General features: G+C 38.1%; 1 protein-coding gene across 8 annotated transcripts in view; it reads left to right on the forward strand.

Moving 5' to 3' along the window:
- The window catches only part of EPM2A (EPM2A glucan phosphatase, laforin), a 53,036-nt gene extending 25,782 nt beyond the window's left edge, over positions 1-27,254 (forward strand). For all 8 annotated transcript variants that reach the window (XM_065057530.1, XM_065057522.1, XM_065057525.1 and 5 more), the window contains 3 exons: positions 707-881; positions 23,055-23,296; positions 25,326-27,254. In XM_065057530.1, coding sequence (XP_064913602.1) covers positions 820-881; positions 23,055-23,296; positions 25,326-25,606 — 585 coding nt within the window. In that variant the 5' untranslated portion in view covers positions 707-819 and the 3' untranslated portion in view covers positions 25,607-27,254. The remainder of the gene's footprint in view (positions 1-706; positions 882-23,054; positions 23,297-25,325) is intronic.
- Positions 27,255-27,785: the final 531 nt, after the last annotated feature.

The following is a 27,785-nucleotide window of genomic DNA, read 5'->3' on the forward strand; positions in this document are numbered from 1 at the left end:
GCAGCTGTGGGTGAGGTGGAGGAGGACCATCCTTCTCCCAGAAACAGGTCTTCATTGGTGCCAGGTTGCTGCCTGTCACCTGCTTGCTTTTCTTTTTCAGGATCTGATGCCTTTCCACATCGGCGTTTTTGAATCCTTAAGCTGGTAACAACTCCAGTGTTGCCAGTCCAATCTTTCTTTGGAGTTTGACCTTTCTGATCTTGCGCAGCTGTACTCTGTGCTTTCTCTGAGGTCTTTCTCATAGCTGGGCAACTTCCTTAGTGTGAGCCTGAGGGACAGTGACACTGCTGTACCCTGTCAGAGCTGGGCCTCAGGCCACAGCACGCTGGGGCCCCCAAAAAGGAGGTCACGCACCAGAAACATTAAATGCTGAGGTCACAGATTATCAGACATCAAATGAGGAACTTAAATGAAGTTCATTATTCTTGAAATTCTAAGTGCCACAGTTGATGTTTTGGGAGACTTACACAGCTTTAATGTTTTTTTTTAAATAATTTGCAAAAATTTATTTTAATGTTGAACATTTGCTCTGTGTCAGTGCTTCTGTTACAGCTATTTCAGATGTTAATAATGTGTTATGAGAAATGCAGTTTGAACAGGCAGCAAACACCACTCCTGGCCTTAAATACTCAGTTCACAGCTCCTGCAAGTCTTTTGGAAGATTTTCCAAATGTACAGCCCGCAACTGTCCTTTCTTCTGTTCTAGGTAATGGGCCCCATCATGATCGAATTTGTGTTTATAACCAGAGCAACGTAGTAGATGGAGTTTACTGCCTCCCAATAGCGCACTGGATTGAAGTCTCTGGACATACTGATGAGATGAAACATACAACTGACTTCTATTTTAATATTGCAGGACATCAAGCTATCCATTACTCCAGGTAAAAGAAAAGTTCAGGGCTTGGCTGTTGTCAAGTATTCAAAGAGAAAATCTGTACTGACATGATGTCAGCAAAGTTTGAGTTTGAAGTGGTGAATGGTAGTATGTATGTAACAGTAAAGTTTAAGAAATGGTTCACACCTCTTTGCAATTAAATGTCACTTTTGGCAATAAGGAGGAGAGATTCTGAGTTTAAGGATACCTGCAGCATGTAGAAATGTGTTAAGCTGCACCACATCTGAAAATGACTAGTGGTAATTTATGGATAAATGTATGAGGAACTGTCATTTTCAAATTCTTGTCCACATATACATGTAAATAAACATGTATGTAATGTGTCTGGTTTGGGATTATTTTGCTGAAAAACATCTCCTTGGAAACAAAAAGAACATATTCCAGCACCAGAACTTTAGGGCATGACATTATTGCTTATGTGTGGCAGCAACTGCAATTAATAACAGCTGTTAGAGATTAATTCTGCTTCTGTGCATGCATTTTAAAAACATACTAAAACTTAAGCGAGTCTTAAAATGTTTGTACTGATGTGGTTTTCACCTGAGTCCACTGCCCGACCAGTGAAGCATCCTGGCCTGACTTAGGAGACAGTGAAGCTTAAAGGCGGCACCCACCCGTTAGGGCTGCTTATAGAGCACAGGCTGTATTTAGAGATACATCTTTAGCACTGGTGGTTAACGAAGTGACACTGAGGAATTTGGGACCACTTGTAACTTTTTCCTCATCTCCAGTCATGGATGTGGCAGCAAATTTGTTGATTGATAACTGTTGCATGGATGCTGCAGCCCCGATATGCCATGTGCAGCTGGTGTTGGTTACCCAGCAGTTAGTGATCCCACAGGGATATGTATTTCTTTTAGGAAATCAAAGCACCTCATACTTTCATTAGGTCTTAGCATTGCTTTGTGTGAATTTCTCCAGATTACTGTCTCAGGTACTCCAACCTCACCATCTTGTTTCCTCTTTCTACCCTTTTGTCTCCACCCTCTCACGGAGTAAGAAGCAGACTTGTCTTTTTCTCATCAGACTTGCAGCGTATGAGGGAAAGATTTTCGTACCTTTTTCCTGAGACTGCCTTGAGCTATATAATATTCCTGACAGACTATACAGTTTTCTGTGTCTTAAGCATACATTTCCAACACCCTATCAGAGAAAAGATCTTGTTTATTCCAAAGTACAGACTTGTCAATCGCAAATCATTTTGCTTGGCAGAGGAAGTCTGTGAGAGAGAACAGCTGTCAGAAAGTGAATATCAAAGCACCAAAGGCTAACTTATCTTCCTTTCCAGAGGCAGCAGTGATCCATTTAATATTGCCTTATCTGTTTGACTATATGTTTCTAAGATTAGGTAAAAAGCACAGATTCAGCTAAAGAATAGTTGGAGAAAATTTTCTGAGCTGTGTAGTCTTTTCCAGATGAGGATCCCCTCCTCCGTTCCCCTCACACACACACCTTCATTGCAAGGTAACCTTATGTGTACATCTTCAGCAAGTAATTCTTATCTCATTTCTTTGAGCTATATTAAGTGAGCATATCCCATATCAGTCCTGTTGCATAATTATTTTTAATACTTTGAAGATATGCAGACTTAGATGACTTTTTAATTATTAACAGTTGGGGGCAGATTCACCATTCTACTCATTATAACACAGCAGCCCAAAAATACTGGCTAATTAAATTTTTATTTTTTTATTTTTATTTTTTTTTTTTGGCAGGGCAGCTGAAGGGATCTGATGAAAATGCCTTTATTTTGTAGTGGATTTATTGATTCAGAAGAGTACTATGGAGATTAATGTCACCAAAAAAAGAAATAAATAAAGAAAAAGCAACAACACAAAAAAACCCCCAAAACAGAAGCAAAGAGACAGTCCCCCTGCCTATATGGTTGAAAGCTCAGTGTAGGATTGAATTGTAGTTATCCAGCTAAGATTACTTATTTCCATGCTGTAACGGAGGAAGCAGTACCACAGGGAACTGTATGAGCACAAATTCTGAGTCCTGTCACCAGCCGTAGGATCCTTACAGAATGGTGGCAGCTGGAAGGAAGTGATTTGTCAGTGAAAACTTTTGATGTGAGCCCCTTACTTTGAGTTGCTCCACTTAATAGGGGTGCCATGCGCAAATTAGCTGGAGAGGAAAATTTATCTCTGTCAAAATGGGCTCCCACATGAGCCCTTGGACACGTTTTACTTGACTGTCATCTGTCTAATCACAAAAATTAGAAATAGTTATTCTAAGCTTCGCTACCACCTTCATAAAACATGTGCTAAAATTTTAAATGGGCTGCAGCAGGATAAGAAGAACCTGCTTCCTGCTGTTGCCAAAAATCATTTTGAGTCATGCTGAGGCTGATGGCAATGCTCTGAGGAATCAGATTTTTCTTACTCAGTATGGATGTATTTGCTCATGAATCAGTGAATTTATGCTTAAACATATATTTACAGAACTCACTTTGTGTTGGTCATTAAGACTGGAGAGTATATGATGCGTTTTTAAGCGCAGCAGGATTTCAGTTCACTTTTTAAAGTGTGAAATGGAGCTCGCAGACAGTGACACAGTCATGACTGATACCTCCATGATGTTAGTGTTCACTTGTTTTGGACATATAATGACGCATATCACCAAAATCTATTTGGGAAAAAAAATTACAGTTCCTTTCTCTTTTGTGTGAGATATTACTGTGGTAAGATGCCTTCAAATTGCAGGAGAGCTCACTTAGGACACAGTAATTTTCCAAAGCAAATTAGAGTTATTGTAATATTTTCGAGGAGAAGATGACTTCAGAAAATTTGTAAATCTGGGCCTTGTTAGCTGTGTTCAGTTCCATCTGTGAAAGGTGGAACTTCCTAATTCATAGGTGTTATATACCTTATTATTTATATTAAAAACCTCTGCAATTCTCAGAAGAAAGGCATTGTATAAGAGCAAGAGAGGGAGTGACACCTGAAATGACAAAACCCTTAAATAATATGTTGGAGACAATGATGCTTGATGGCAGAATTAGGTGCAATGGGAATGAATATCACTGAGAATAAAAGCTATGTAATTACGGTTTTCTGTTTTCAGACTGATTTTCGGTTCTCAAATCCACCCCTGATAAGTAGTGAGTTCCCATAGTTTTACCAACTCATTAGAATATGTTGTATGACCACCACCTCTTCATTTTAGGACAGTTGGGGGCAGTGCTTTTTGTGGGTCATATCCACTAAATATGATGAAAAATATATTTTTACATGCTTTGCATGTAAAATGCAGCTAAACTGGATTATGTAAGTGAATTCCTCAGACAATAATGATAGCTAATATCTAGCTGAAGTATTGTTTTGGCTACTAAACATTTTAGAGGAAAATACACAATAAATTTTAAATGTAATATAATGTGACAGCGGAGTCACTACTTGAGAGTAGCCATGGGTCCTGACAACAACTTTTTGAGCTACAATTTTTGTGGTAGCTTTTGGCGCTAAGATTTTAAGGACATTAAATATTAATATTCAGTGTTTATGGAGTGAGTGGTATGTTCCTGTAACTGGATATAATCCAGGAAATTGTGAAGTTGATGAATGTGTTGCTGTCCTCAGTGTTTATGTCCCTAATTTATTCTATAAGACGAAATAAAGCAAAAGATAAAAGAAAATAAACCCTTGTGCTTGGACATACTCTTTTTGTTTGTTTGTTTCTTGAGGGTTACAAATTAAACTTAATTTATGATGTAGTCTTTACAAATGCTTTGTAGATTGTTGGTAAGACAGTTTCCTTCAGCACTGTCATAGTAATGTAGGTTACAACCCAAGTTAAGTGTTAAGTTGAGATGATCAGGACAGGCACATAGAAAGTGTGCTCCTGACTTGTACTAAAATGTTAATGTAGATTAGGTGAGTGGATGAGGTATCATCCAGGGCAAAATCCAGATGCTCCTTATTTACCTTCTCAAGGCACTAAAGTAGTAAGTATTCTGCTGATGGGCACAGGGTTTCCTTTCGTCTGTAGTAATTCTCCTGGGAAGAAAATGAGCGTTTACTTGGTTGACATGCATCGTTCATCGGGGTGGAAAACAAGAAGCTGGTTGAGTATATTTTTGCATGAGAATCAGTGGAGAAGGGAAATAATGTAACTTCTTTTAACTTATTTGGGTCAACGAGTCACAGTTATTGCTATTTGAATGTTAGAGCTCTGCTGGGACTGATGAATTTAAAAGATATACTTAAAGACATCTGTGGTAGGCCTCAGCTTGAGATTAAGACCACTAAATTCATATGTCTGTTTACAGCAATTCAGCTCACTGGCAACTAGATGTCTGCTTTAGAGCAAATTGAAGAATTGAATTGGTCTCCAGACTCCACTGATGATGCTGATGAGATCTCTATTGATTTATAATGACACTTTAAACATCCTGTCTGCTTGCTTGGCTGTTGATGTCTAGTGTCATTTGACATGCTCTAGAGTTTACTGTCTGGCCTCCATCTGCTGCACTACAAGAACATGGGTTTTTTATAGCTCTTTGACCATATCTTTTTTGCCCCATCTAGATGTTCCAGATGCTCTAGGATGTCTCAGAAGTCGGTGGGAAGCTGTCCTTGGCAATGCATTGAGCATTGCTGTGCCTGAAGACACCTGTTTGTAGATAACCAGGGCTAGGTGTCTTCATCTTGACCTTATATCACATCCGTAGCCTGTATTAATGAATAATGTTCATCTCAGTCCAGTATGATGGCAAAATTACCTTTGCATTACATGACTGGGAAAAATACAAGAGAGCGCACTTTATTTTTGCTCTTCTCTTCTGACTTACTGTTTCTAATTCGTTCACAAAATAAAATACCCTTCTTTTTTTTTTTTTTTTTTTTTTAATTTTATTACTGAGTTACAAAAAAAGCTTTGAAGAGGAAGCTGTCACAAAAACCCCCTAGAGTGCAGTGAACTGTGCTACTGTAGTAGAAAGCTGAACTGATGCTTTATGCCTGTGTTATGAATTAAGAGAAGAGGTGATGATGTCTTTGGAGATTACCATAATTAACATTAAAAACTGAGAGCTAGCTGTCCCCTGTGCCTGAAGAATACTTGTGGTGCTAGAGTAAAAGAATAAGAAATAATGAGCTCTTTAACAAACTTCTTTGATTGTGTTCTAGTAAAATAATCCTGATTAAAAATACTTAACATGAATAGCAGTTTCGCCTTTGATCTCAGTACTTAGGGCTCTAACTGTAAAGTTATCTGGCCATTTTATACATTAAGTAATGAAAATATTCTAAGCCACATTTTGTCATACGCTTATCCCGTAAACTGGGACATTTGACCGCGCATACGAATATAGTTTTATTATACTGAGCTATAGTCTTAAACTTGTCTAAATTAGAGTGATTGTTTCCTTATCAATGGGAATTGTCTTTTATAAAATGGTTTAAAGATTAACTGGTTCTTGTCCCTTGAATATCTTTTTTCTTTTTCTTTCTATATTACCCTCAACTGGAGCTGTGAAATGCTTTTACTAGTGTCTACTCTAAAGAATATGGGTTTCAATCAGTGTAAGAGGTGACTTTTGAGCAATTTTTTATTTAAGTTCTTGCAAATGAAGAGAGAATGTGAGGAAATAGGAGCAAGAGTGAGAAGATAAACATATTATGAGGTCAGAATTTTATCTGTTTTTAAAGTCCTTATTTGCTTACATTCATTGAATTTGGATATATCTCTGTCTTGGGTAACAAATGCATTTTTCTTCCACATTTTTTGCCCATCTAAAGAAAAATTTCTCCTTTCATGAACTTCCCATGCTGTGCCCTCCCTAACAATGGCAAAAAACTTGAAAACTGGTTCTCATTTTCTAAGTTTTGTGATTCTGCGTGGGCAGGATGGCTCCTGGCTGGGATAACCTAAGCCATGCTATAAGAGATTTAGCTGCAAATCCCAGTACCTTGAACAAGAATACAGTCAGGATGTGCCAGCAGTGCGGTCTCAAGCTGTGGTACCTGTGTAATACTGTGGATAAACTGGATCGAGGGAACTTTTCACATTTTGTTTTTCTGAGTATTGGCAAATAGCTGTTGCTATTTGTTCCCATGACCTGCCAACTGAGCACTGGAAAGAAGCTTAAAATGGGAACTCCTGGAACTCCTGGATTTCACTTATTCGTTTCTAATCGCATTTCTTGTATGAGCCATTGTAACAAGCAAAATCTGGCATTTAAACAGGTGATGTAAATTTTGCCAGAAGAAAATAAACACCGGGCTTTTAGATAAAAAAGTTTTGTATAGCTGTCATCAGTGTTTGAATTCTCAGTGCTACTTCTACCTGCAGTGACTGGTCTGTTAAATCTGATGACTGGCTGCTGACCAGCCTGCTGCCAGGGTTGTTGTGTGCTGCAGTGGCTGAGTGACACGAAATATCATCTAGACGTTGGGATTACACTGTTGAAATAATGGCTGATGAATGGTAAGTGGGAGGAAGTAATTTTGGCAGCAAACAGGACTCAGAACTAGCAAACTTGTGAACTATTAATATTTTTATGTCAGGTATTTTTCAAATGGCAGGCATCATTAATATTCACCAGCTTTGATATTCACTTTGAACAGTTCCTATATATAGTCTAAATAGCATAACATTTTATAAATTATTTATTAGAACAGTTAGAATAATTCTTGAGAGCACAATAAGAGCACATCACACTGATGTGTGGATTTTACTTTTGATGAAAACCCACCTATTTCTAATGAAACACAGAATATTTTCACAGTTCAGAAGTTTCTGAATCCCCCAAAGTGATGCCCAACACTCATCTGTACTAAAAAGAAATGGCTTCCATGGCACCTTCATTACATCTTGTTTTTTCCTCCTAATCACAATCTGAATCATACTCAAAATGGGCAATGTGACACAACAAGCTAAAGGGAAGCTTAGCATGCTGTCTGGATAGTCTTGTGAGTTTTATCTGGACTTTTTATGAATTTTTATTTATCATTCTGCCATTCATATGTGGCATTTGGAAAGGGAATTTGATTCAGAACTAGTTACTTGGAGACACAATTGTTGAAGAATGAGTATTTTGTTATTAAAGTCGCAGCAATCAGAGACTGGCTGTTGATGGCAAGATGAACACCTTTTGTCAGCTGTGTGGTAATGGGTAATATTTACTTCAAACCACTGCTGCTCTTTAAAATAGGTATTTTCATAGGTGTGTCACTGCACACAATGATTTCCTTATTTCTTGAGAAAAAGTTAGATTTCTGAGTCATTCTGGGAGCAAAAATCAGAAGGAAGACTGGGAACCCTTAATGAGAAAACCTTGAGGAGTAAACATACGTCTTTGTTCTGTTTTTCTCTGTGGGATATAACAGACAAATGTTGATAGTCTAGTAAATATGAATTTCATGTGTGGTATCACAGTTAGGGAGCAAAAACTATTGTTGCTTCTAATTTCTCTTTCTTCTTTTACCAGGCCTCCCTGTCCCTTGTCCGTATTTGTTCCGGAAGTCTTCAGCCCTTTTTCCTGCCTCTTTACTCTTTAACATTCAGGCTGTCAGCGAGAGAGTAAAGTTCTGTCTCCATTGGAAAGCAATTTGCCGGCACTGCTGGCTGTGAACAAAATTGACTGAGATTGTGAAATCCTGGGCAATTTAGCTCACAGCTGGCACTACGGGGAAGGGGCAGCATCACTTTTTCACTGAAGATGATGTTCCAGTTATCTTGCAGATATTTATTTCCTGTTAGCTTTTACATGCATTTATTAGGTGCCCTGTAATCACTGGCATTTCTTAAAATAGTTTATCTAAAGATAACAAGCTTTTTTTCAAAAGCAGAGATTGTGCACTCAACCTTATTGCTATTTAGTTTACTGGGAGGGAGTGAATTCAGATGTTGGGTCATTATCAGAAGAACTTCAATAAGAGAACTCCATAATTTTCAACTGGTGAAACTGTAGAAGCAGGTACTTGTGTTTGCAGTGTAGACCCAGTCTGCCCACCCTTCCCTTGGTTTTTCGCAGGCACAACTCCTGGGGCAGGTTAGCCCAGCCAGCCTGCAGCTGACTCTTTAAAAGAAAAAGCCTTAAAGCAAGAGAGTTTTCAGACCCCAAATGTGAAAGGTGAGACCATCAGATAGTTTATAACCACCAGCTGGTTTGGTGTTCGCTTGCTCAGTGTATACTTTATTTCTGAAACACATAAGCTGTAAATCAGGAAAATCTGAAATAAACAACTGCCTAGTTGTTTCAACTCAAATGAAATGGAAAAATTGTAAAAGGTAGTTCATTTAAAACAGCAGCAAGCTGAAGCTAGTAAGTTATGTATTCTACCTCTTTTATAAATGCTGAGAGAGATAAATGCAAGTTTTCATGCTTAATGCTCTAGATATTTACAGGATAATTTTATAATAAAAAGTTCCTCCATATAAAAATATGGAGAATCCTATATAAAGGATAAAAAAATGATTTATTAGAAAGGAAAATTGAATGTAGCTCTAGTTTCTTTGAAGTTTGTCTCAGGAACATAAGTATTTTATTTCCCAAGAGTAAATAGAGATTATCAAATTGCTGCTGTATCTTCCCATATATAATTTTCTCTCTGCAAGAAAAACAAAAAACAAAGAAATGCACTGTGTTTGTCTTCCCAGGGAGCATATTAAGAGGCTGAACTGAAAGCCTCTTGTTCCCTCTTTTAATGCTTGTACTTTGGGAAATTTAATTTCAGTGAGTCAGATACATAATCCGTGCTATTGTTCAGTGGTTTAATGCCTGTCCTCTTGTGAACTATGATAAAAATTGAGTCAAGTGTCATAGGTGTCGCCAAGGTATAAAAAATATGGATTTCCTCTTTATTGGCTCAATAGACACCATGGTTTGTGAGTTTAAATGAAATGTCTTTTTTCTTTGCTGTGTAAAAACCCAGTGATAGAAAACATGCAAGAAGAGGAAAAAGGGGAGATATGCATTTCAGTTTTAATACAGAGACAAGAAAATGTAGAATACAGATGAAATCAGTAATGAACTAGAAGCTTGCTTTCTTTCCTTGAGTGAAGAGCAGCAGGAATAGGACAGTAGCATCATGCAGAAAGTCCATTCATCAGCCATGGGTCAGCAGCAAGACTCTCCCTGGCTCTGTCTTTCAGTTCAGGGACTGGATGCTGGGTGCTAGTATATATGTTGGTGGGCTTCTGGAGCTTTTTTTTCTCCTTTTTAAACTATTTTTAAATTTTATCTGGCTTCTCCAGGATTGCTTTTTCAATTCTGTTCCTAACAGTTATATCCAGTGCCTTCACTTTCCTAAGGTGAAGGTCTGGTAAGGAGAATTTCAGCTTCCCCAGTAAAATAATTTCTTTAGTGCTCCTTCTTTCTGCAGTTTGGCTACCAGCTTGAAGGGTTTGCTGTGTGCAGATAATGCCTAAACACAGCATTAACTACTACTTTCACTGCAGAAGGCCGAATTGCTCAGCTTTCTGTAATACTGAGTTGCTTCAATCTGGTGAGATGAAAGGCGGAAAAAGCTTCTCAAATATATTTGTGGTCTAGATAATAAGGCTATCCAGTATGAGTAATGTTTTACAAATTTACAAAGTCAAGCTTCAGCCGAGAATGTAAACACATCTACATAAACTTTAGCACAGTAGATCACTTTAATACATTTGTTCAAATGCCTGCAATTCCAATTTCCAAGCAGATGATATTGCTAGGAAAAGAAAGAAATCTGAAAAAAAAAAAAAGGGCAGTTTAAAGAAAATAGGCAACGCTTGGTAATTTCTTTCAGTCCTTGGGGTTCAATAAAACATGCAGCATTGCTCATTCGTGAAATTTAAGTAAAATAATTTTTACCCTTTTGACATCCAAGACTACTTCAAGAGAACCCACTCTACTTTGCAGTTTTGTGCTGGGAAGAGTTAAAAAGGTCCTTCTGGGGCTTCTCAGCAGCTCCATTACAGTGTCAGCTTCTGCCTTTGAGGTTGTCAACTCATCCACCAGGGTCATTAATTTTATGTTTATAATCTAGTAACCAGGTATGTTGGCAAAATGAAGTTTCCTCACAATTTTATTATGGTAGCAGCATGCAGCTGTTGTCCCTTTGTTTTGACTTTGTTGTGGGAACATATTATTTTAGGTATTTATGTAGCTGACTGTGGTGAATGCATTAAATCAGTTTTTCTCAGTCTTGCCAAGATATTGTCCCCCAGCCTAGCGGGGACAGAATGTGTCTGTCCCTCTTCAAAATTAGTGTAAATGAACTGACGTGGGTTTAGAAATTCTGGATAAATATCTTAACTGGAATGAACACAGATACAGAGCCCAGACAGAGCTGTTGTATTTGAATGGTACCACAAGGGATGGATGTGCTTTTTCCTCTGACTGTTGTAGTTCTGAGGGGATTCCAGTATTTTGCATGTGTGCATATGCTGCCATGTGGATCACAGGGCTACCTTGCAATAAACTGTGCTTTGCAACTATGTAATTTTCATGAATATCTGCTTGTTTCTGAAGCATTGGAAAGCATTTCCATTGGATCTGAAATGCTGTATTTTGAAAAGTGAATTTATCTTTTATTATTTTTGCAGTTCAGATTTCTAAGCAGCTGCTAACACGTAAACTCTGAAAGAAGAGAAAAGATATTTTTACCAACGATTCCTGAAACTTCTTGGGCACTAACCTGAAGTTCTTCTGTAATGGTTTAAGTCAATTTTGTTAAGATGCTTTAACTTAAAGGTGCCAGCAGTGGCATCATTCCCATTGCTAAGCATTAATGTTAGAAATTCTCATTCCTAATGCCAAGAGATTCATGGCTCGTTCCGATCTGGCTTAGTTTAGTAGCCTGTTGTTCTTGTGTTTCCGAGTATTTGTTCTAATTCAAAACAAATGGGAATGTTGGCAACCTAACAGAGACATATGTAGGGAGTAACCATTGGCAACCATGGTTGCATGAGACGAGATTCTATAATTGGAGCATTTAAGTATTAATCCTCACAAGCCAACAGAGGAGTCCTTTCCAGGTTGTTCAGTACAAGCCTTGGAACCTGATTCTTTTCTCAGGCTATATTTTTGTAATTGGCACGTTGTTTGCTTCAGATAATGTTTATACAAATGAAAGTGCAAGAAGAGTAATTCCCTGCAAAGGCAAATCCTGCTTTCTGCTGCGTGAAGTGTGCTCCTTAGGCATCAGTAGAAACCTTGCAGGTATAAAGTCTGACTAAGTTGTATAAGGCTAGATCTTGACGCCCTGCCTCCAAGGCACTGGTCTACTTATGAATGATTATTTTCTTATCTTCATAGTACAAATACATAGTGAAATATGACAGAAGATATTTCATTTGATTACAGGGAGGATAACATTTTATCTTCCACAATTTAGTTTTGGCCATGTTCTTAAAGTCTTGTGTGACCAAGTTATTTTAGATTGTATCTAAAGCAGAGATAAAATAGATTATTAAAAATTTCTAAGATATAAATTAATTTGCTTTAAACTTTTTAATGGAGTGAAGTGAATGAAAGGGATAAGAGTTTATATGGGTTTTTTTTCCCTGTCTATGTTTAAATATACTGCAAACTTAATGAGAGCAATTCCATTGAATTTATTGCAGCATGCACACTTATCATAGAGACAAAATTAGATACATTTGATCTGTTATTGTGTCAGAAGAATGAAGATGGTTTACAATCCCTTTTGGACTTTCATTTCCCAAAGGGGGACAAGACTGGAACATGTTCTAGTCCTGGCATGGAAGAGTTCAGCTGTATCAGGCTGGTTTATCTCATTTATTAGTAATTGGCTTTGAGGTAATGGTACAAACCCTGTTGCTGGGGACAGAATGCCTCTTTTATGTTGCCTTTTTCACATGAACTTTGTGGTCAGGAGATATCCCACGAAAAGAATCCCCAAGGTTTCTTGTTAGGAGAACTTTACATCCTCTTCGCATCATGAGCGGAATGGGAATAGCAAATTTGGTTACAAAAAGATGTAGCAATCTGTTTTATTTCTGTGTCAGAGGTTCCCTGACACAAGATAAGCTTTCAACATAAGCCACAGTGAAAAGCAGAGATACCTGAAGTAAGTTGGAATGCATGAGGGCATTTTCTGCAGGCTTTGTTGCTTTTATTACACTAGAGTTGGAGCAAAATAAATAGGCTTGCAATGAATTCTGTGCTACTATAGCTTGACTACTTCTGGTATCTGAGACAGGCAGGATAGTTAACTGAAGACTGAGAAAGAAGATAAATTGCTATTTGTAAAAGACATTCAGGAATTAGCACAAAGGAGGAAGAAGAGTTATTGAAATTGAACCTGCTTTAAGATCAAATGGATATTAATTGCTTCCGAATGAATTTAGAGTGTAAATTAGAACAAGGCTTCTGACATGAAAGGAACGGTGTCTGAATTCTGGCATGACCTTTCAAATAGGGCAGGGAGGACATGGAACCTAAATTATTTCAAGATGGATCTTGATAAATTATTATAGGTAGTGATGCCAGAGATGGAAATTAAAGCTTATGATTATAGTATCATAGATCATAGGCTCAAAGAGACCTCAGAAAGCTTCCAGTCCATTTCCTTGTTCTAACTTAATTGCTATTATATTTAAATCACTCCAGGTTTATCCAGACTGATCTTAAATCAGATTGCATCTCAGGGATGAGACTCTACAGCCTGTTACTCTTCATTCAATTACCTCACTATTCCTACCATTAAAAGCTTTCCTAATCTCAACTTAAGTCTTCCTAGTGCAATTTAACTTCATTTTTTTCTTGTCCTCTTCACAGCAGACATGGAGAATAAATTAGTATCCTTTATAGCTGTCTCTCATATGCTTAGAAACTCTTGTCCTTTTTCACAGAATCACAGAGTAGTTGAGGTTGGAACATCTGAGTATTTTCATTTTAATATTAACCCTTGATTCTTTCAGGCATTTCTCTGAAAATTCTTCTGATTGTTCTGATTCTCGCTGCTGGGCTCTCTATGTGTTTCTCTTCCTTCTTCCCAATCCTTCTGGTGATGATCTTCCAGTACTGAATACAAAAGAAGAATTATTTTGTGACTCTCATGCATAGCACTACTGCTTATTTATCCAAGTATTGTTGTCATTTTTGCAGTATGGAATGTGGTTTACTTCCCGGTTGTCTAGGTGTTTTCATCAAATACATTCCCTGCTTTTGCAGGGTATAGGGTATTAGAACTGCCCTTTATCTCTGCAGCTCCCCTTATGAAATGGGAGTTTTTTTGAGTTTCTTCTTTATTAGAAGTTCTTAATGCTCCTTGCAAGGGAATGCTTGGCATTGCTGTGGAAGGGGAAAATGGGCCATAAACAGAAAGCTTTGTAGATTTATCTAGACTAAACTTCTCTTATATCAATGACTTTAATTCTACTCATGTGGATCCCACTTATCCTATACCTCTGCTGGAGTTAAAGCTAGGACAATCCATAAAGCAGACATAGGCTACAAACCTCCCCAGAGTTAGAATCCACCAGAAGGTTATGGATGAGGAGGAGAGCTGTGCTGTGCTTAGGCAGTAGCATGGTTGCTCCTTGTCTTGTAACCTGAAGAGTGCACTATATCTCCTGCTGTAGATACAGATTGGTGTGTGAAGATTTGTGCCATCAACCTGGTGCTGCAGAAATCCCCGCCTAAGACAGCAGAACCTGAGGGCACTGTACCACTGGAACTGCTTTTTAGCTGCCTGTCTAGGTAACCTTATATTTCAGTTGTTGGTTTGATATTATTCTTACCTTATTATTCATTTTAGTGCATTGTCAGTTTGAGGCCAAATCTTAATGGCTTATTTGCCCTGCATAGCAGCAAATGAGGTAGTTTGATGCCACATTCATGCATAAATTTGTGAACATGGAATAAACAAGATACTATTAAGCATAACACTCAGAATTCAAGGGTTTGAGAAACTTTGCATATTGCTAAGCCGACAAAGTGTTGTTCTAAAGTGATAAAAGCAGGTGCTTCTTTTTAGTTGCCAAGTCTGCTCCCATGTGAGAGGCTAGATAAGTAGTCCAAATTACATCTAAGAAGAAAATTTGCCAGAGCTTAATTGCTTTTCATCACAGTGCCAAAGAAAAAGAAGAAAAAAACCACCTTGGAACTACACTGTAGTCTATTTATTTCTCCTCATTTAAAGCCCTGAGGCAGAATTCTTAACTTCACAATAAACTGCACTCTTTCAGTGATAAAGCAGAACAAATTTATAGGCAATGACTTGTGCTTCTTCTATATTTGGTATTTAGGTAAAAGCAATTTTTTGTTCAAAAATATAAGTAGTTTTTACCAGGTCTGCAGTTGTGTCGTTTCAGTAGGATATCGTTTAATCATTAATCAGCTCTTTTTTCTGATGACTTCTGCTAAGGTTATGGCCATTTATTCCATCTTCATTGGTAAGAGTGATCTTATTAAGCCTAGCTATTAGATCTTGGTGTTCCGTGAGTTAGGCCATAGTATCATTAAACTTTGCTCTCCTGCTCTGGCCATCAGTGCTTTATCTGAGTGCTGGGCAATTGAGTGCATCAGACTGTGTTCTGTCAATCCTGCTTAAGTCAAGCCTCTCATCACAAAGGCTCCATCAGCTTGTCTTCTGCAAGGAGACTTTATCAGTAAGTCGGCAGGTGAAGGGATTAAGACCACAGCCATTTACCCACGTGCCCTGTGCAATGTGCAATGAAATGTCAGTGTCGTAACCCCTCAGTTCTACTTCATTATTTCACTGGTAAGGAGGCATTTTGCTATGAGATCTCTCTGTCCTGTATTAAAGGGAGTGTGATGAAACCAGAATTCTTGTACAAGATCAAACCAGGGACTCCTCAGTTTTGATATCTGCCTGTGTTAATATTTTGGAGGAAGATGCAAGAATTTAAAAAAAAAATAATTAAAAAATCTTCCATTTTTCTTTCATCTCTTGGTAATTGCTTTATAGGTGAAGCTGTACGGAAGTTGAGTTTCTTTATTTCTTTTATGTAGATAGAGACAGCTGATTTGTCCCTCCCAAGTATTTTAGCTTTAAGCAATCATCCTCTGACCTCTTAAAAAAGCCAGATTCTTAGTCTGCCCTTATATGAAAGTATTTTCAGAAGAAATAACTGGCATCTACTGTATTTTGAATGTTTTAATTTTTTCTATATCTTTTTTGTTACAATAAATTTTTAATAGAAAGTTCAAAGTTTGAGTACATAGAATGGCATCATTGATTTTTAGAATGTTACTATACGTTTTATGTTATTTTCAGTTCACTTTTTTGTATAGGCTAATATTACTACTTTGACTTTTCTATAAAGCAACACTTTCACCAAGCATCACTCCAAGCATGTACTGTTTCCCTTTCTTATTGATTGTAGTTAGCTTAAAACCCAGTGGTTTGTGTGAGTGGCTGAGGTTGTTCCAAGGTGTATTACTGAGATATATTCATCAACTGTGAATCTTATCTGCTCCTTTGCTGCATGATTGTTTAGTTTTATTTGATGTCACTAGTAGTTGTAACTAATAAAATCTTAAATAATCCTGTTTTGGGCAGATTTTACTCTCTCCTTGAGTAGGCTCATCTCTTGTGAGAGATCTTAACTTGAAAACAGAATTCCATGTTGAATATAGGTCAACAATGTCAGGCTGTAAAAGGACAGTCAGGTAACTATGAGGAGGGTTATAGCCTTTGAACCACAAGAAGGAACTAATCTTCAGTTCTCAGAAATGGTACTGGGCATAACATCTTAAGAAAGATGTTGACCAGCTGGAGAGTCCAAAGGCAAAGAAGAATCATCAGATGCTTTTAATATATGACAAGCAAGTGTGTGTATGTGCGCGCATGCATGCATATGGGAATATGCATGTGGGTGTGTGTGTTAGTAATTTTCAGATAGGTAAAAGCATTTTGCAGAGTGGAAGGGAATAATCTCTTCTTTGTGTCCATTATGGAGACAAAAAGATGTCGCTGTGACCTGAGACTGCACTATTCATAATGGATATTAGGAAAATATTTCTGAAGGTGAGGATGGTCATCAGTGTGCTTTCTACATATCAAGCAATATTTGAAAGTGTTCAGATCTTACACTGGAGAGCAGAATTTGGTCATTTGAAAATCCTTCTCTGTTTGTAAATGCATTTCAGGACATTAGATAGCAATCTAAATAATGTCTCTAGATTGCTTTGACAAAGATATAGGAACCTCATCTGATTTCTAGCAAGTGCTCTTACTATTTTCATTGTCTCAAGTACAGGATTAAAAACAAGGAAGGCCCAGAAGAGAGATGTCTAATTTGGTACTAAAAGGAAGACATCCATGTACCTAAGAATAAGCCGCTATATGCTGTTAAAGGAATGCCAGTGGCAAAAGAAGGAGAACATACAGGATGATAGTTCTGGGTCATCAAAATTGAGTGGTATCACCATTTAAAGTGATGTGCCTTGTCACAAGGCAGAGGGTAGAGAAAAGACAAAAGAGCATCTTAGCTACAGCTGGTAGGATTTCCTCTGTTCTCATTTTGAATATGCCCAAAGCAATACTTTTGGAAATCTCTTTTGTGTCAAATGAGAGAGAGGTGGGAGTTTTTTGCTGCCATCCTGCTGTCTCCCTTTATTTCTTATCAGACATTTGGTCTTTGAACTAGTTTAAATTTGGTTAAAAGTATAAAGTGTCACTGCAGGCTTTTGATTCAGACAGATCATAATTTTCCGTTGAAAATCCACCTTATAAAAAAAATTTGGAACCAGTTCTGACTCCATCGCCATCAGGGGAGGAAAAAGGAATGCACTGCAATTGGAAGCAGTCTCTGGTATTTACAGTGCTGCAAAAAACATCTCTTGAGTTGTGCTTCAGGCCTACATGCCCCTTGGGCTGCTTGCTCATAGTGGTGTCAGGGTAATAGCAATACATCAATGCAAAAAATGCTCCACATGCATGCAAGCATCACAAAATGCTGGGGGTAAATTCACTGAATTATATATGTTGGTCTTCTGGGAATGCAGAATAATTTTGCTGCAGGTTACATGTAGCTGTAGTTGCATGCTACACCTTTAGGAAATAGAAGCCTTAAGGGAGGACACAGCTGATTTAATAATTATTTTGTTTGTTTTTTCAGCTAAATTGCCCTGTCTTGTTATATGTATATATTAGTGCTCAGCCTGCAGATGCTTAGTGGGATCTAAGGAAGGCTGGTGCAGACAACTGAAATGAATTGCAAGCTTTAACGTCAGGCTGCATCTTGGCCTGGTGCTGAAGGATGTATCAATCCATCACTTTTCATTTAAAATAATATGCTGGACCTTGGTAAAAAATATTACCAATATAAACAAATGGTGTGGTGGATGGATCACTCTGTTGCTAATAACCAGTGAAAAATACCTTAGGATTTTTCCTTAGTTTGGCAAAGTCCTCTTTCTTGATTAAAGCTGGCAACTGTAGGGATAAAAGAACAGCTAAAATATTGTACCTGATAGATGTTCTGATGAAATGTGTTCCCCAAAGGCTTGAATCCTACCCTTATCTGTAATAACTGTGACTCCTGCGGAGGGAAGACAGATTTTAGGAGAGGATGTAGATGCCAGCTACTAGTACACTGAAGAGATCTGGAAACAGTACCTGGGTCATCCCATCTTACAGCTCAACATTTTAAGGAAATTTGAATTTGGCTCTCATTTGCCTTAAACCATTATCAACAAAAGTAACACAGGAGCTGCTTAAGAAGCTGTGAAGGAGGAGCTGACCACCCGATGCAGTAACCTGGTACCTTCCCCTAGGGCAGGTTGCCCTCCCTGTCAATCAGATCCCTACACCTACAATTGCTGGATTGTTTTTTTACTACCTGTGACAGTCTAAGATTGAAAGGTACAGTGCCTCAGATTTTGGGAACATTTCCTCCAGCCTGAAAATGACAATCTGCACCATTAAAAAAAAATGTTTCAGAATGCTAGTCTTTCTTTGCCTCAGATTTATTTTCTTCTTAAGGATAGGAAGACTGTTTGCATTTGCATTGGTTAAACAGAACGCATTTGTTGTTTCAGATGCATTCGTAGTGAATTGGTATAATTTAATCTAGGCTGTGCAGGGTCCTCGGGGGAAGCAACCAAGGGCAGTGTATGTCTGCATCATTAAAAATAATTTAAGTGTGATGGTAGATGGAAAATAACTGTACAAATTATTTCAGGGTGTACCATATTTATTCCCCAGTAATGATAAATCGTTGCTAGTTTTCCCAGCTGACAAGTCAAAAAGCAGGTTTTTAACATGTCAGCCTTCAGTCTGGGCTCTGTAAATCCAGTAAGCTGAGCAAACACCTGCCTAATATTTAGTCCTTGTTACCACAAATTCAAGCTTCTCACATTAATTTGTTAATTTGATTTGCAAAAGTCCTCTTAAGGTAGGTAAATATTACCTCCATATTACTGATGGAGAACTGAAGTGTAGGGCAGGCTGAAAGTAGCTTTACAGAAAGTAGCATTAAAGAAAGGTCTTCCAGACAATCGGCAAGTCTTAATCTCAGAATTTAATCAAGTATTTTTCATGTTACTCTAAGTGATAGCTTTATTGACAAAGTGTCTCTAACTGAATTTACTTTTTCCTCTGGGGCCCAGCATGGTTTACTATCCTTAGTAACACAGGGAGTTAACATGTACAGTGGCAAAGTCCTATATTTATATTAAACCATAATTCTAAGTGGAATTTTGTTTAAAAACAACCCTGTTGTGATATTTGGAGTATATGACATGGGTTAATGGCTGAAAAGATTATAGGTTTATTGATCACACATAATCCCTAAATGTTTTTTGAACTGCACATAGGAATTGCTTAATCTGCTGCTGGAACTACATGTGAGCTGGAAGACAGCAGCTGTCAGAGAGCTCCGAGCATGATTACGTGACAGTTGAGAGGGAAAGGTAAAAGAGGTCTCTTTCCCTTGCCAAAATCTCTTGAGTCTAAAATCTAACTACCTACTGAAGTACAGTAGCAACTTAAAGAAGAAAGGCCACATTGGAAAAGGAAAACTGAAAGTCATATTATTAAGGAAAGAGATGTGAAAATGAACTTGCCACATTCTTTTTGTGTTTAATTTGTATGTTTTCCTGCTTCTCAGTGTAATTAAGCCCTCAGTAGAGCTATCCAAAATCAATATATAAAATACAGCTGCTAAACTCTCCATCAGTTTCTGTACTCACATGACCTTTTTTATTCTTTCCTTCTGATATAAGACAAAGTCAAGGTATGAAGCAGACAAAGCCAAATGGAAATATAGGTACTATGTAGTAGGATAATCCCAGAACTTTTACATAAATTGGCTGATAAGACGACTCTGCAGTACTGTTTTCTGCATGGACTGTTTTCCTGGTAAAACGGTGGTTAAGCTTTGTCCAGCAAGACAAGACTTCACAGTTATTTGGAGGTGGGTAAATAAGCAGCTTGAAGACTAAGGTCGAGCCTGCATCTTGATTGTCTCGAAGGCTAAACTCTAGGACCTGATCAGAAAAAAAATAATTCACAAGAACTGGCTGTCCTAAATACTTTGTTTTGGTCATTCTGTGAATGCCACCACTAGTTCGCTTAATTACAGGGAAAGACAGTGATAAAAACACGGTAAACCCATCAGATTGTTCAGTAAATTCAATTATTATTGTGCAGTACAGGAGGTCTTGTCATGAACAAGATTCTTTAGGCTATAAGAAGAAAATAAACAAATGGTGTATGTCCCAGTGGTTTTGCAGATAGCACAGCAATTATGTTCACCCGCTGAATAATCACTGGGGAAAAATTATAAAGCATTGATTAATGTGTAAGCAAGAATGCTACCCAGAATTTTATTTATCTCAGGAACACTTCAGTCACTCCTGATTCAGTCAAATGCTAGAAAACACCCTTTTGCTCTCCTGTCAAGGTAACTTACTGTATTAGATGTTTCCCAAAATATTGAGAGAGTTACATACGTATAAGTCTCCAGGAAAGCCTTTGAAGGAAGGCTACTAATGTCCTTGTTCTTGAAAGAATATCCTCATATTGTCACACGGTATTAGTGATGTTGCCATTTGTCTTTCCTGGCTATAGAGTTTTGCGCGCATTGCTCATCTGCAGTCATTCATCTGCGTCTCTTTGGGCACTTTAACTTACATTCAGCGAATTTCTCTGGCAGAAGCCTGACAGCGATCACTCTTTCAAGTTAGGCTGGGGTTTGCTGTGGGGCTGGTGTGGGGAAAGAGAGGCAGTGAAGCAGTTTTTACAGTGGACCTTTGCTGACCCCTCTGGTTGGTCGGACTGCTTGAGCTGGTTATGCTGGATTTTGGGCAATTTTGAGAAGCTCCATTCCTATACCAGTGTGTGGGATTGTGCCTTGAACATAATGGTAATACACAATTGTAGTGCTTTATTGTATCTCTTTCAGGTGGCTGTGGAGTCCACTGTTGACTGAGTAGTGATATTTCTCAACATGCGAACTGGATTTAATTTGTAGCTTAAGAAATCCAGAACCTGTGTATTAGAACTTCTTTCTTTTCATATGTTCTCTTCTTCATATAGGTAGTGTTCAGGAGTGTGTGAAAAGTGACAAAGGACACAACTTCAAGGTGTAAATCTTAATTTCTGAAATTTTGGGTTAAAGCTTGCTCACTGCTCAGGAACAAATGCATTTTCTATTAGCAGTAGGAAATACTCTCACTGCAATCTAAACCAGAACATGGGATGTGAAAGAAAAAACAAGTAAAATATCTTCAAACAATATCACTGTTGAAACATGGTTGAAATGGTTATTTGCTATATAATAGCAATATAATATATTTGTCTAAATTTGACTCACTTATCATAGACTGAAATAAAGTCTGTTGTCTCATTAAAATGGGCCATTAAGGCCAAAGACTGGTATGTAAGGCTGGTATGTAACTCACTGTAGATGCAGCTAAAATACAGGAAACAACACATGCTACCTGGAGTTGAATTTTTCTTTTTGACAATCTTTCAGTAGTAACATAGCAAGATTTAATAATCATCAATTGTAGGTCTTAATTAAGTGCTAGTAATCACTTACTACTGTGATAGTGGAATGGAAATAGCTACATGATGATTTAAGGGCTGTTTATAGGAGCAACTGCTCCTGAATAAGCATAAAACTTTTCTTATTTGTCTCTGAGATTCAAATTGAAAAAGACCATAAGAAATGCATGGCAGATGTTTTATTTTTGAGGATCTTGCTTTTGTTATAGATTGGCTTCAATTTTTTTGGAGTTAATAATGTTTGCAATGTTTGTAGTTAATAATGTTTACAGTAGTACGTTCAACTGTAGGGATATTTTGTGTAATATGTGATTGCATGTTAAAAATAAAAGTTGATGCAAACAAAAAAATTAAATTAGATCACTGACAATTTTTGTATATAAATAATCCATTGTACATACCATCAGTTTAATTGCATATGCAGATCAAAAATCCTCATTTGAAAACAAGCATCTTAATATTCAGTTTATATTCATGTCAAAATCTGTTGAGACATACAATAGTTTTTTGATAATTAACAGTGGGAAAACCATAGAAGTCTTGAAGTTTGATTTAGATAAGTACCAGCAATATGGATGTTTATCCATGCTACACATATCTCTCAAGTGTTCTTGCAAAATTGCTTGTTTTTCAGGCCTTAAGGGAAGCTGGACATGTATTGTAATTCTGTACTTGGTTCCCACTAGACTTCACAAGAACAGAGAAAAATGAGAAGAAAATTACTCATTCATTTTCGAGTTTCCTCACAGAGGAGTTTAAGTTGAGGTTTTTGTTCTGTCTGGTTTCCTTATAATAGAGGTAGCTGCAAAGCTGGAAGAGTTCTATGTGTTTGACTAATTAATAGAGTAATTCAGATCTAGATGTGAATCTTTTAGGTCCTTTTTTGTGCAAATTGCTTGAATCTTCAGAGTTTTCTAATCTGTGATGTTAGTAAGCTTCTACTGCAGGCCTAATGATGGATGCCTTGGAGACCTGTGATAGTAATTATGCTCTGAGCTTTTTCTCAGGGTGTCTGGCTCTTTGTGGTAGGTTAGGAACTTGGTCCCCATCATCAAACATTACCAACTCAACTGTAATGAAATAAGAAGCTGCTTACTGCATGACATGAAAAAGCTGCTCTTAGCAGTGTTTGTGTGATGATGCTAAGCAGGTTTGGAGCTGGAAGTTGGCCGTTTCCTTGTTAAGGTATTTTAATCAATCCCACTACGATGTTTTCTCAATGCTAGAATTCTGCCAAACATCTGGCTGGGAAGTTGTCCTCGGCAGCTGGAGCACGTCACCGTGAAGCTGAAGCACGAGCTGGGTGTTACGGCTGTGATGAACTTCCAGACCGAATGGGACGTTGTTCAGAATTCTTGGGGCTGCAACCGCTACCCGGAACCCATGAGCCCTGAAATTCTCATTAAACTGTATAAAGAGGAAGGTCTTGCCTATGTCTGGATGCCAACCCCAGACATGAGCACTGAAGGTAATGCTTAGGTCAATTTTGCAGTAAATTAATAGTAACAAACACTTTAAGTTACTAATCTGCCACTTTCATGGCTTTTTTTTTTTCCCTGTGTAAATTTTGCTTAAAAATATAGCTAACACAGGAGGTATAATTTCTCTATGTGTTGTCTCTAACAAATTACTCGCATTTTCTTGTAGGCGGAGAAGCCATAAAAAGTACTTTGTGTCTGGCAGTTTATGTGTATTTGAGTTTAAAGTCATCCACATTGATAACTGCTTGGCTGTTTTTTCTTTCAGCTTGAATTCAGCCTGTATAATGAAAATATGTCGTGTAGGTGGAAGACTGCAAGCTTGCACAGCAGGACAGCTTGCCAGCCTTGCTGGTTATAAATGGAGAGACAGTGCTGTGTGTCTGTCTCTGCTATCCCCTTCCCCCAACAAATACTTTTTCTGTGACTATAGTATCCCAGGTTGATAAATCTCCATAGATTCTTTTATATATTCATTTTTAATTAATTTGGAATACCCGTAGCACCTGATATTGAACATAAATCATTATTATTTTTAATTCCTCCATTGGAATGCTCAGTTCAAAATCTTGTTCCCAACCAGTAGGTTAGAAAGTGTGCGTTTTTTCAAGTGAATGTGATAGTCATAGAATGATTTGGGTTGGAAGGGACCTTAAAGTTCCTTTAGTTCCAACACCTCTGCCATAAGCAGTGACACCTTCCACTAGACCAGGTTGCTCAAAGCCCCATCCAACCTGGCCTGGAACACTGCCAGGGATGGGGCATCCACAGCTTCTCTGGGCAGCCCGTTCCAGTGCTTCACCACCCTCATGGTGAAGAATTTCTTCCTTATATCTAATCTAAATCTACACTCTTTCAGTTTAAAGCCATTACCCCTTGTTTTATCACTACTTGCTCTTGTAGAAAGTCCCTCTCCAGCTTTCTTGCAGGTCTCCATTAGGTACTGGAAGGCTGTTACAAGGTCTTCTGAGAGCCTTCTCTTCTCCAGGCTGAACAACCCCAGCTTCCTCAGCCTGTCTTCATAAGAGAGCTGCTCCAGCCCTCTGATCATCTTTGTGGCCTCCTCTGGACCCTTTCCAACAGGTCCATGTCCTTCTTATGTTGGGGGCCCCAGAGCTGGATGCAGTACTCCAGGTGGGGTCTCACAAGAGTGGAGTAGAGGGGAATAATCATCTCCTTCCACCTGCTGATCATGCTTCTTTTGAATGTAGCCCAGGATATGATTTGCTACCTGCCTACCAGCAGAAGAAAGTGCTTTCCATAGAGTGAAATACTGCTGCCACAAATAGAGAACTGTCATATCAGTAACAGGACATCAGGGAAAATAGGACACCTTAAAACAGCGATTTGAAAGGGCTTAATGTCAGTCCTCATCTGTGCCATGAGGAAAAGTTAGGCTCTGATGCAGCTTAGTTCCCAGGGTAACAGAGGTAACAGGGAGAAAGGCATCAGGAAATAAGGAGTATTCATCCCTTTGGGAGCGACAAATGCTATTCCGTGTTGTTGAACCATATGCGTAGTACACAATTTAATCATAACACTATTAAGTTGTACAGGAGAATACTCTTCTGATCTCCCTCTCTAACTTATTATTGCCATAATGGTCTTCATTACAATGTTTTTGAAAGCAGCAGTATATAGCTAGCTTCACAAACCTCCAGTACTAAAAACATTTCATATTTAGCTTACTAACTTAAATGCTATGTAAGATGTGCTCTTTGATGTGATTTGCTGCCTTGTCTCAGTCCCTTTGAAAATGAACATACCACACACATCCAGTGTTAATCAGAATGTATATTTGGAGAAGACTTGGTGAATTTTACAGATTTTGTGTGATCTGAATCTATGTTGCAAGAAAAAACAAAGTTAGGGTAGAAGGCCATTTAAAAAAAAAAAAAAAAATTCCAAATATGTCAGGTTTGCCATTATGATTTACAGTTCATCAAGCTGTACAGACAATCTCATCCGTGAACCTAGCTTTCTCAAATGCAAATGAACATGCCTTGTTTTTAACCTTAGGAAGAATACAGATGTTGCCACAAGCTGTCTTCCTCTTGCACGGGCTGCTGGAGAATGGACACACTGTCTACGTTCATTGCAACGCTGGCGTTGGCAGGTCTACAGCTGCTGTCAGTGGCTGGCTGAAGTACGTGATGGGATGGAGCCTGCGGAAAGTGCAGTACTTTTTGGCTTCCCGGAGACCAGCTGTCTACATAGATGAGGAAGCTCTGAATTGTGCTGAACCCGATTTCTACCAGAAATTTGGGCATCTCCGTTCCTCATGCAAAATACTAGAGTAGAAAAGCAGAAGGCGGCAGGGAAATTGAAGAGGAATCCTTACATTTGCACCTCAAGAACTTAGAAATCCTGAGTCAGATGCCTGTCTCTATTATTCAGATTATAAGCTTGTCATAAAAGTCATGAGAATTTTGTTTAAAAAGTGCCTTTGAGGGTTTTTATTCTCTTTCTTTACACTGGTATAGTTCATGTTTTCAAGCCTTTTGCTGCAAGTATGAGACCTAGAAACTCTGCAAAGGGAAATTAAAATTTTCTTTTAACTGCTTTCCTACAGGAACTGAGATTTTAGGGCAGACACTAAATAAGATGTGAGGTGAAATAGTTAGAGTTGGTAATACTTCAGTGACAAGAAAGAGAAGGCATTTTCAGAAAAAAAGATACAAAGGTTGACTGAATTAAGGTTCAGGTTAGGATGAGGCTGATCATTGTCAGCTGCTCAGTTATTTTAGGCGGAGTATACATTATTTAAGTATTTTCTATTAATTCTGCAGACAACAGGTATTAATGAGAAATAAACAGAAGGAAACTGTTTTTTCAACTCAGTTTCTTAAAGAAAAAGCTAATGTCTGGTGCACTGAACTAAAATTCTCTCTCTTTGCCTATCTTGTTAATGTTAAATATAATGAGCAACAGCTGTACTTTTTTATGACATTGGGGTTATGCAGGGATATGGCATGAAGAGAGGAAACAGCTCTACTTATGTTGTTGGGAAGGACTGCTTGTTATTATGTTATCCCAGGCTGTGAGATCTCCAAGTCAAAGACACATTTTGCTTGTCTGGTCTGTGCAGTGCTGTACAGAGGGCTCCCTGGCTGCCAAGGCAACCTCAGCTGTAACCACTGGGCTAAAACAGGGCCTGTAGAAAGTGCATGATAAGCCTCTGCACATGATTGACACCACAGCCTCTGTGTTGCTGACCTAGATTGATTCTTTCACTATAGCGAAGGTCCCTCCTTGTGCAAGCAGTGCATGGATGTGCACAGATGCTAGACTTAGCCAATTGAAGCTAATACTGGGCTATCTCTGGGGTGAATGAAGTGAATAATTTTCTCTATAGGAGCAAAGAGCAACTCTGAGGAGGGTTACTCAGAAGCTTAGCCTCAGTAGGATAATGTTGGCTCTGTGGATGATCCCTAATGTTTTCCAGTGCTTCTTAGTTTCTTAGCTAAACTAAGTGATGGCACTAACAGCTTCCAGCCCTGCTCAGGTAAAACCAATTCACTGTAGTCCAAGAGAGAAAGGAGAAAAACCTCTTCCTAAGGAACAGAGGATTAAGGATGTATAAACATTAAGAAACCTAATTTCTATAAATTTATTCTCAAGTGAAATCTCATTTTTTCCAGCTGACTTGTTCCTCTAAAGATCTAGTCAGTGCCAGAGTAGCTTAGGTGATATATATTGATTATCTGAATAGTTAATGGAAAAACTATTAGATATGAACTGTTCATGGAGAATTTCCAGAATAATACATTTTATTTATCCTCTACTTCAATCTTGTTTGAAAGGAAAAATGTTTATTTAAGTTATTCTATATGTGTGGTTTTGATCATGACTTTGTTTCTGATTCTTTGAAATAACACAACCAGTTTAGAAAATGGACAAGAAAAATTCTCTATCGAATAAAAACATGATGGCAATTCCAGCAGCCCATTTCGTCTTATGTCTTTGCTGCCCAATTTCATGAGTAGCAAAAAGGGTCATGACTGGTATATAGAATATAAAGGTGGGACCATCCCATTTCTTATCTGCTATGCTGTGTCAGTTTTGATGGGCTATTGAAGATGAAATCTCAAAAAGCAGCCCAGCGAAGGTGTGTGGAAGATACGGCATGTCTGGTACCTCCAAGGACAAAAAAGGGGTTTCTTCTCCTGGCTCAATGCAGAGAGCAGAGGGAGTATGTCAATGCTTCTGTCTGGCTGTTGCAAATGCACAGAACTACAGCTGACCTTGTTTTGATGGAGTTTAGAGTAAAAATGGTGAGCTTTTATTACTGTGCGCCTCTCAAAATTAAGTGCTGAGAGGAGGAGGATAGCTTAAGAAGTAGAGAGAACTTGCTTTAGTTTTACTTTTCTGTTAAGATATATTTGAAACCTCAGGCTTAAAATTTGTTTCCAAGCACCCCCAACAGACAGGCCTTTCCATCAGATGCAACTTGTAATAATTGTTGGGACAAGTACTTGT

This window comes from Columba livia, chromosome 3 (genome assembly GCF_036013475.1).
Source record: "Columba livia isolate bColLiv1 breed racing homer chromosome 3, bColLiv1.pat.W.v2, whole genome shotgun sequence".
NCBI lineage: Eukaryota > Metazoa > Chordata > Aves > Columbiformes > Columbidae > Columba > Columba livia.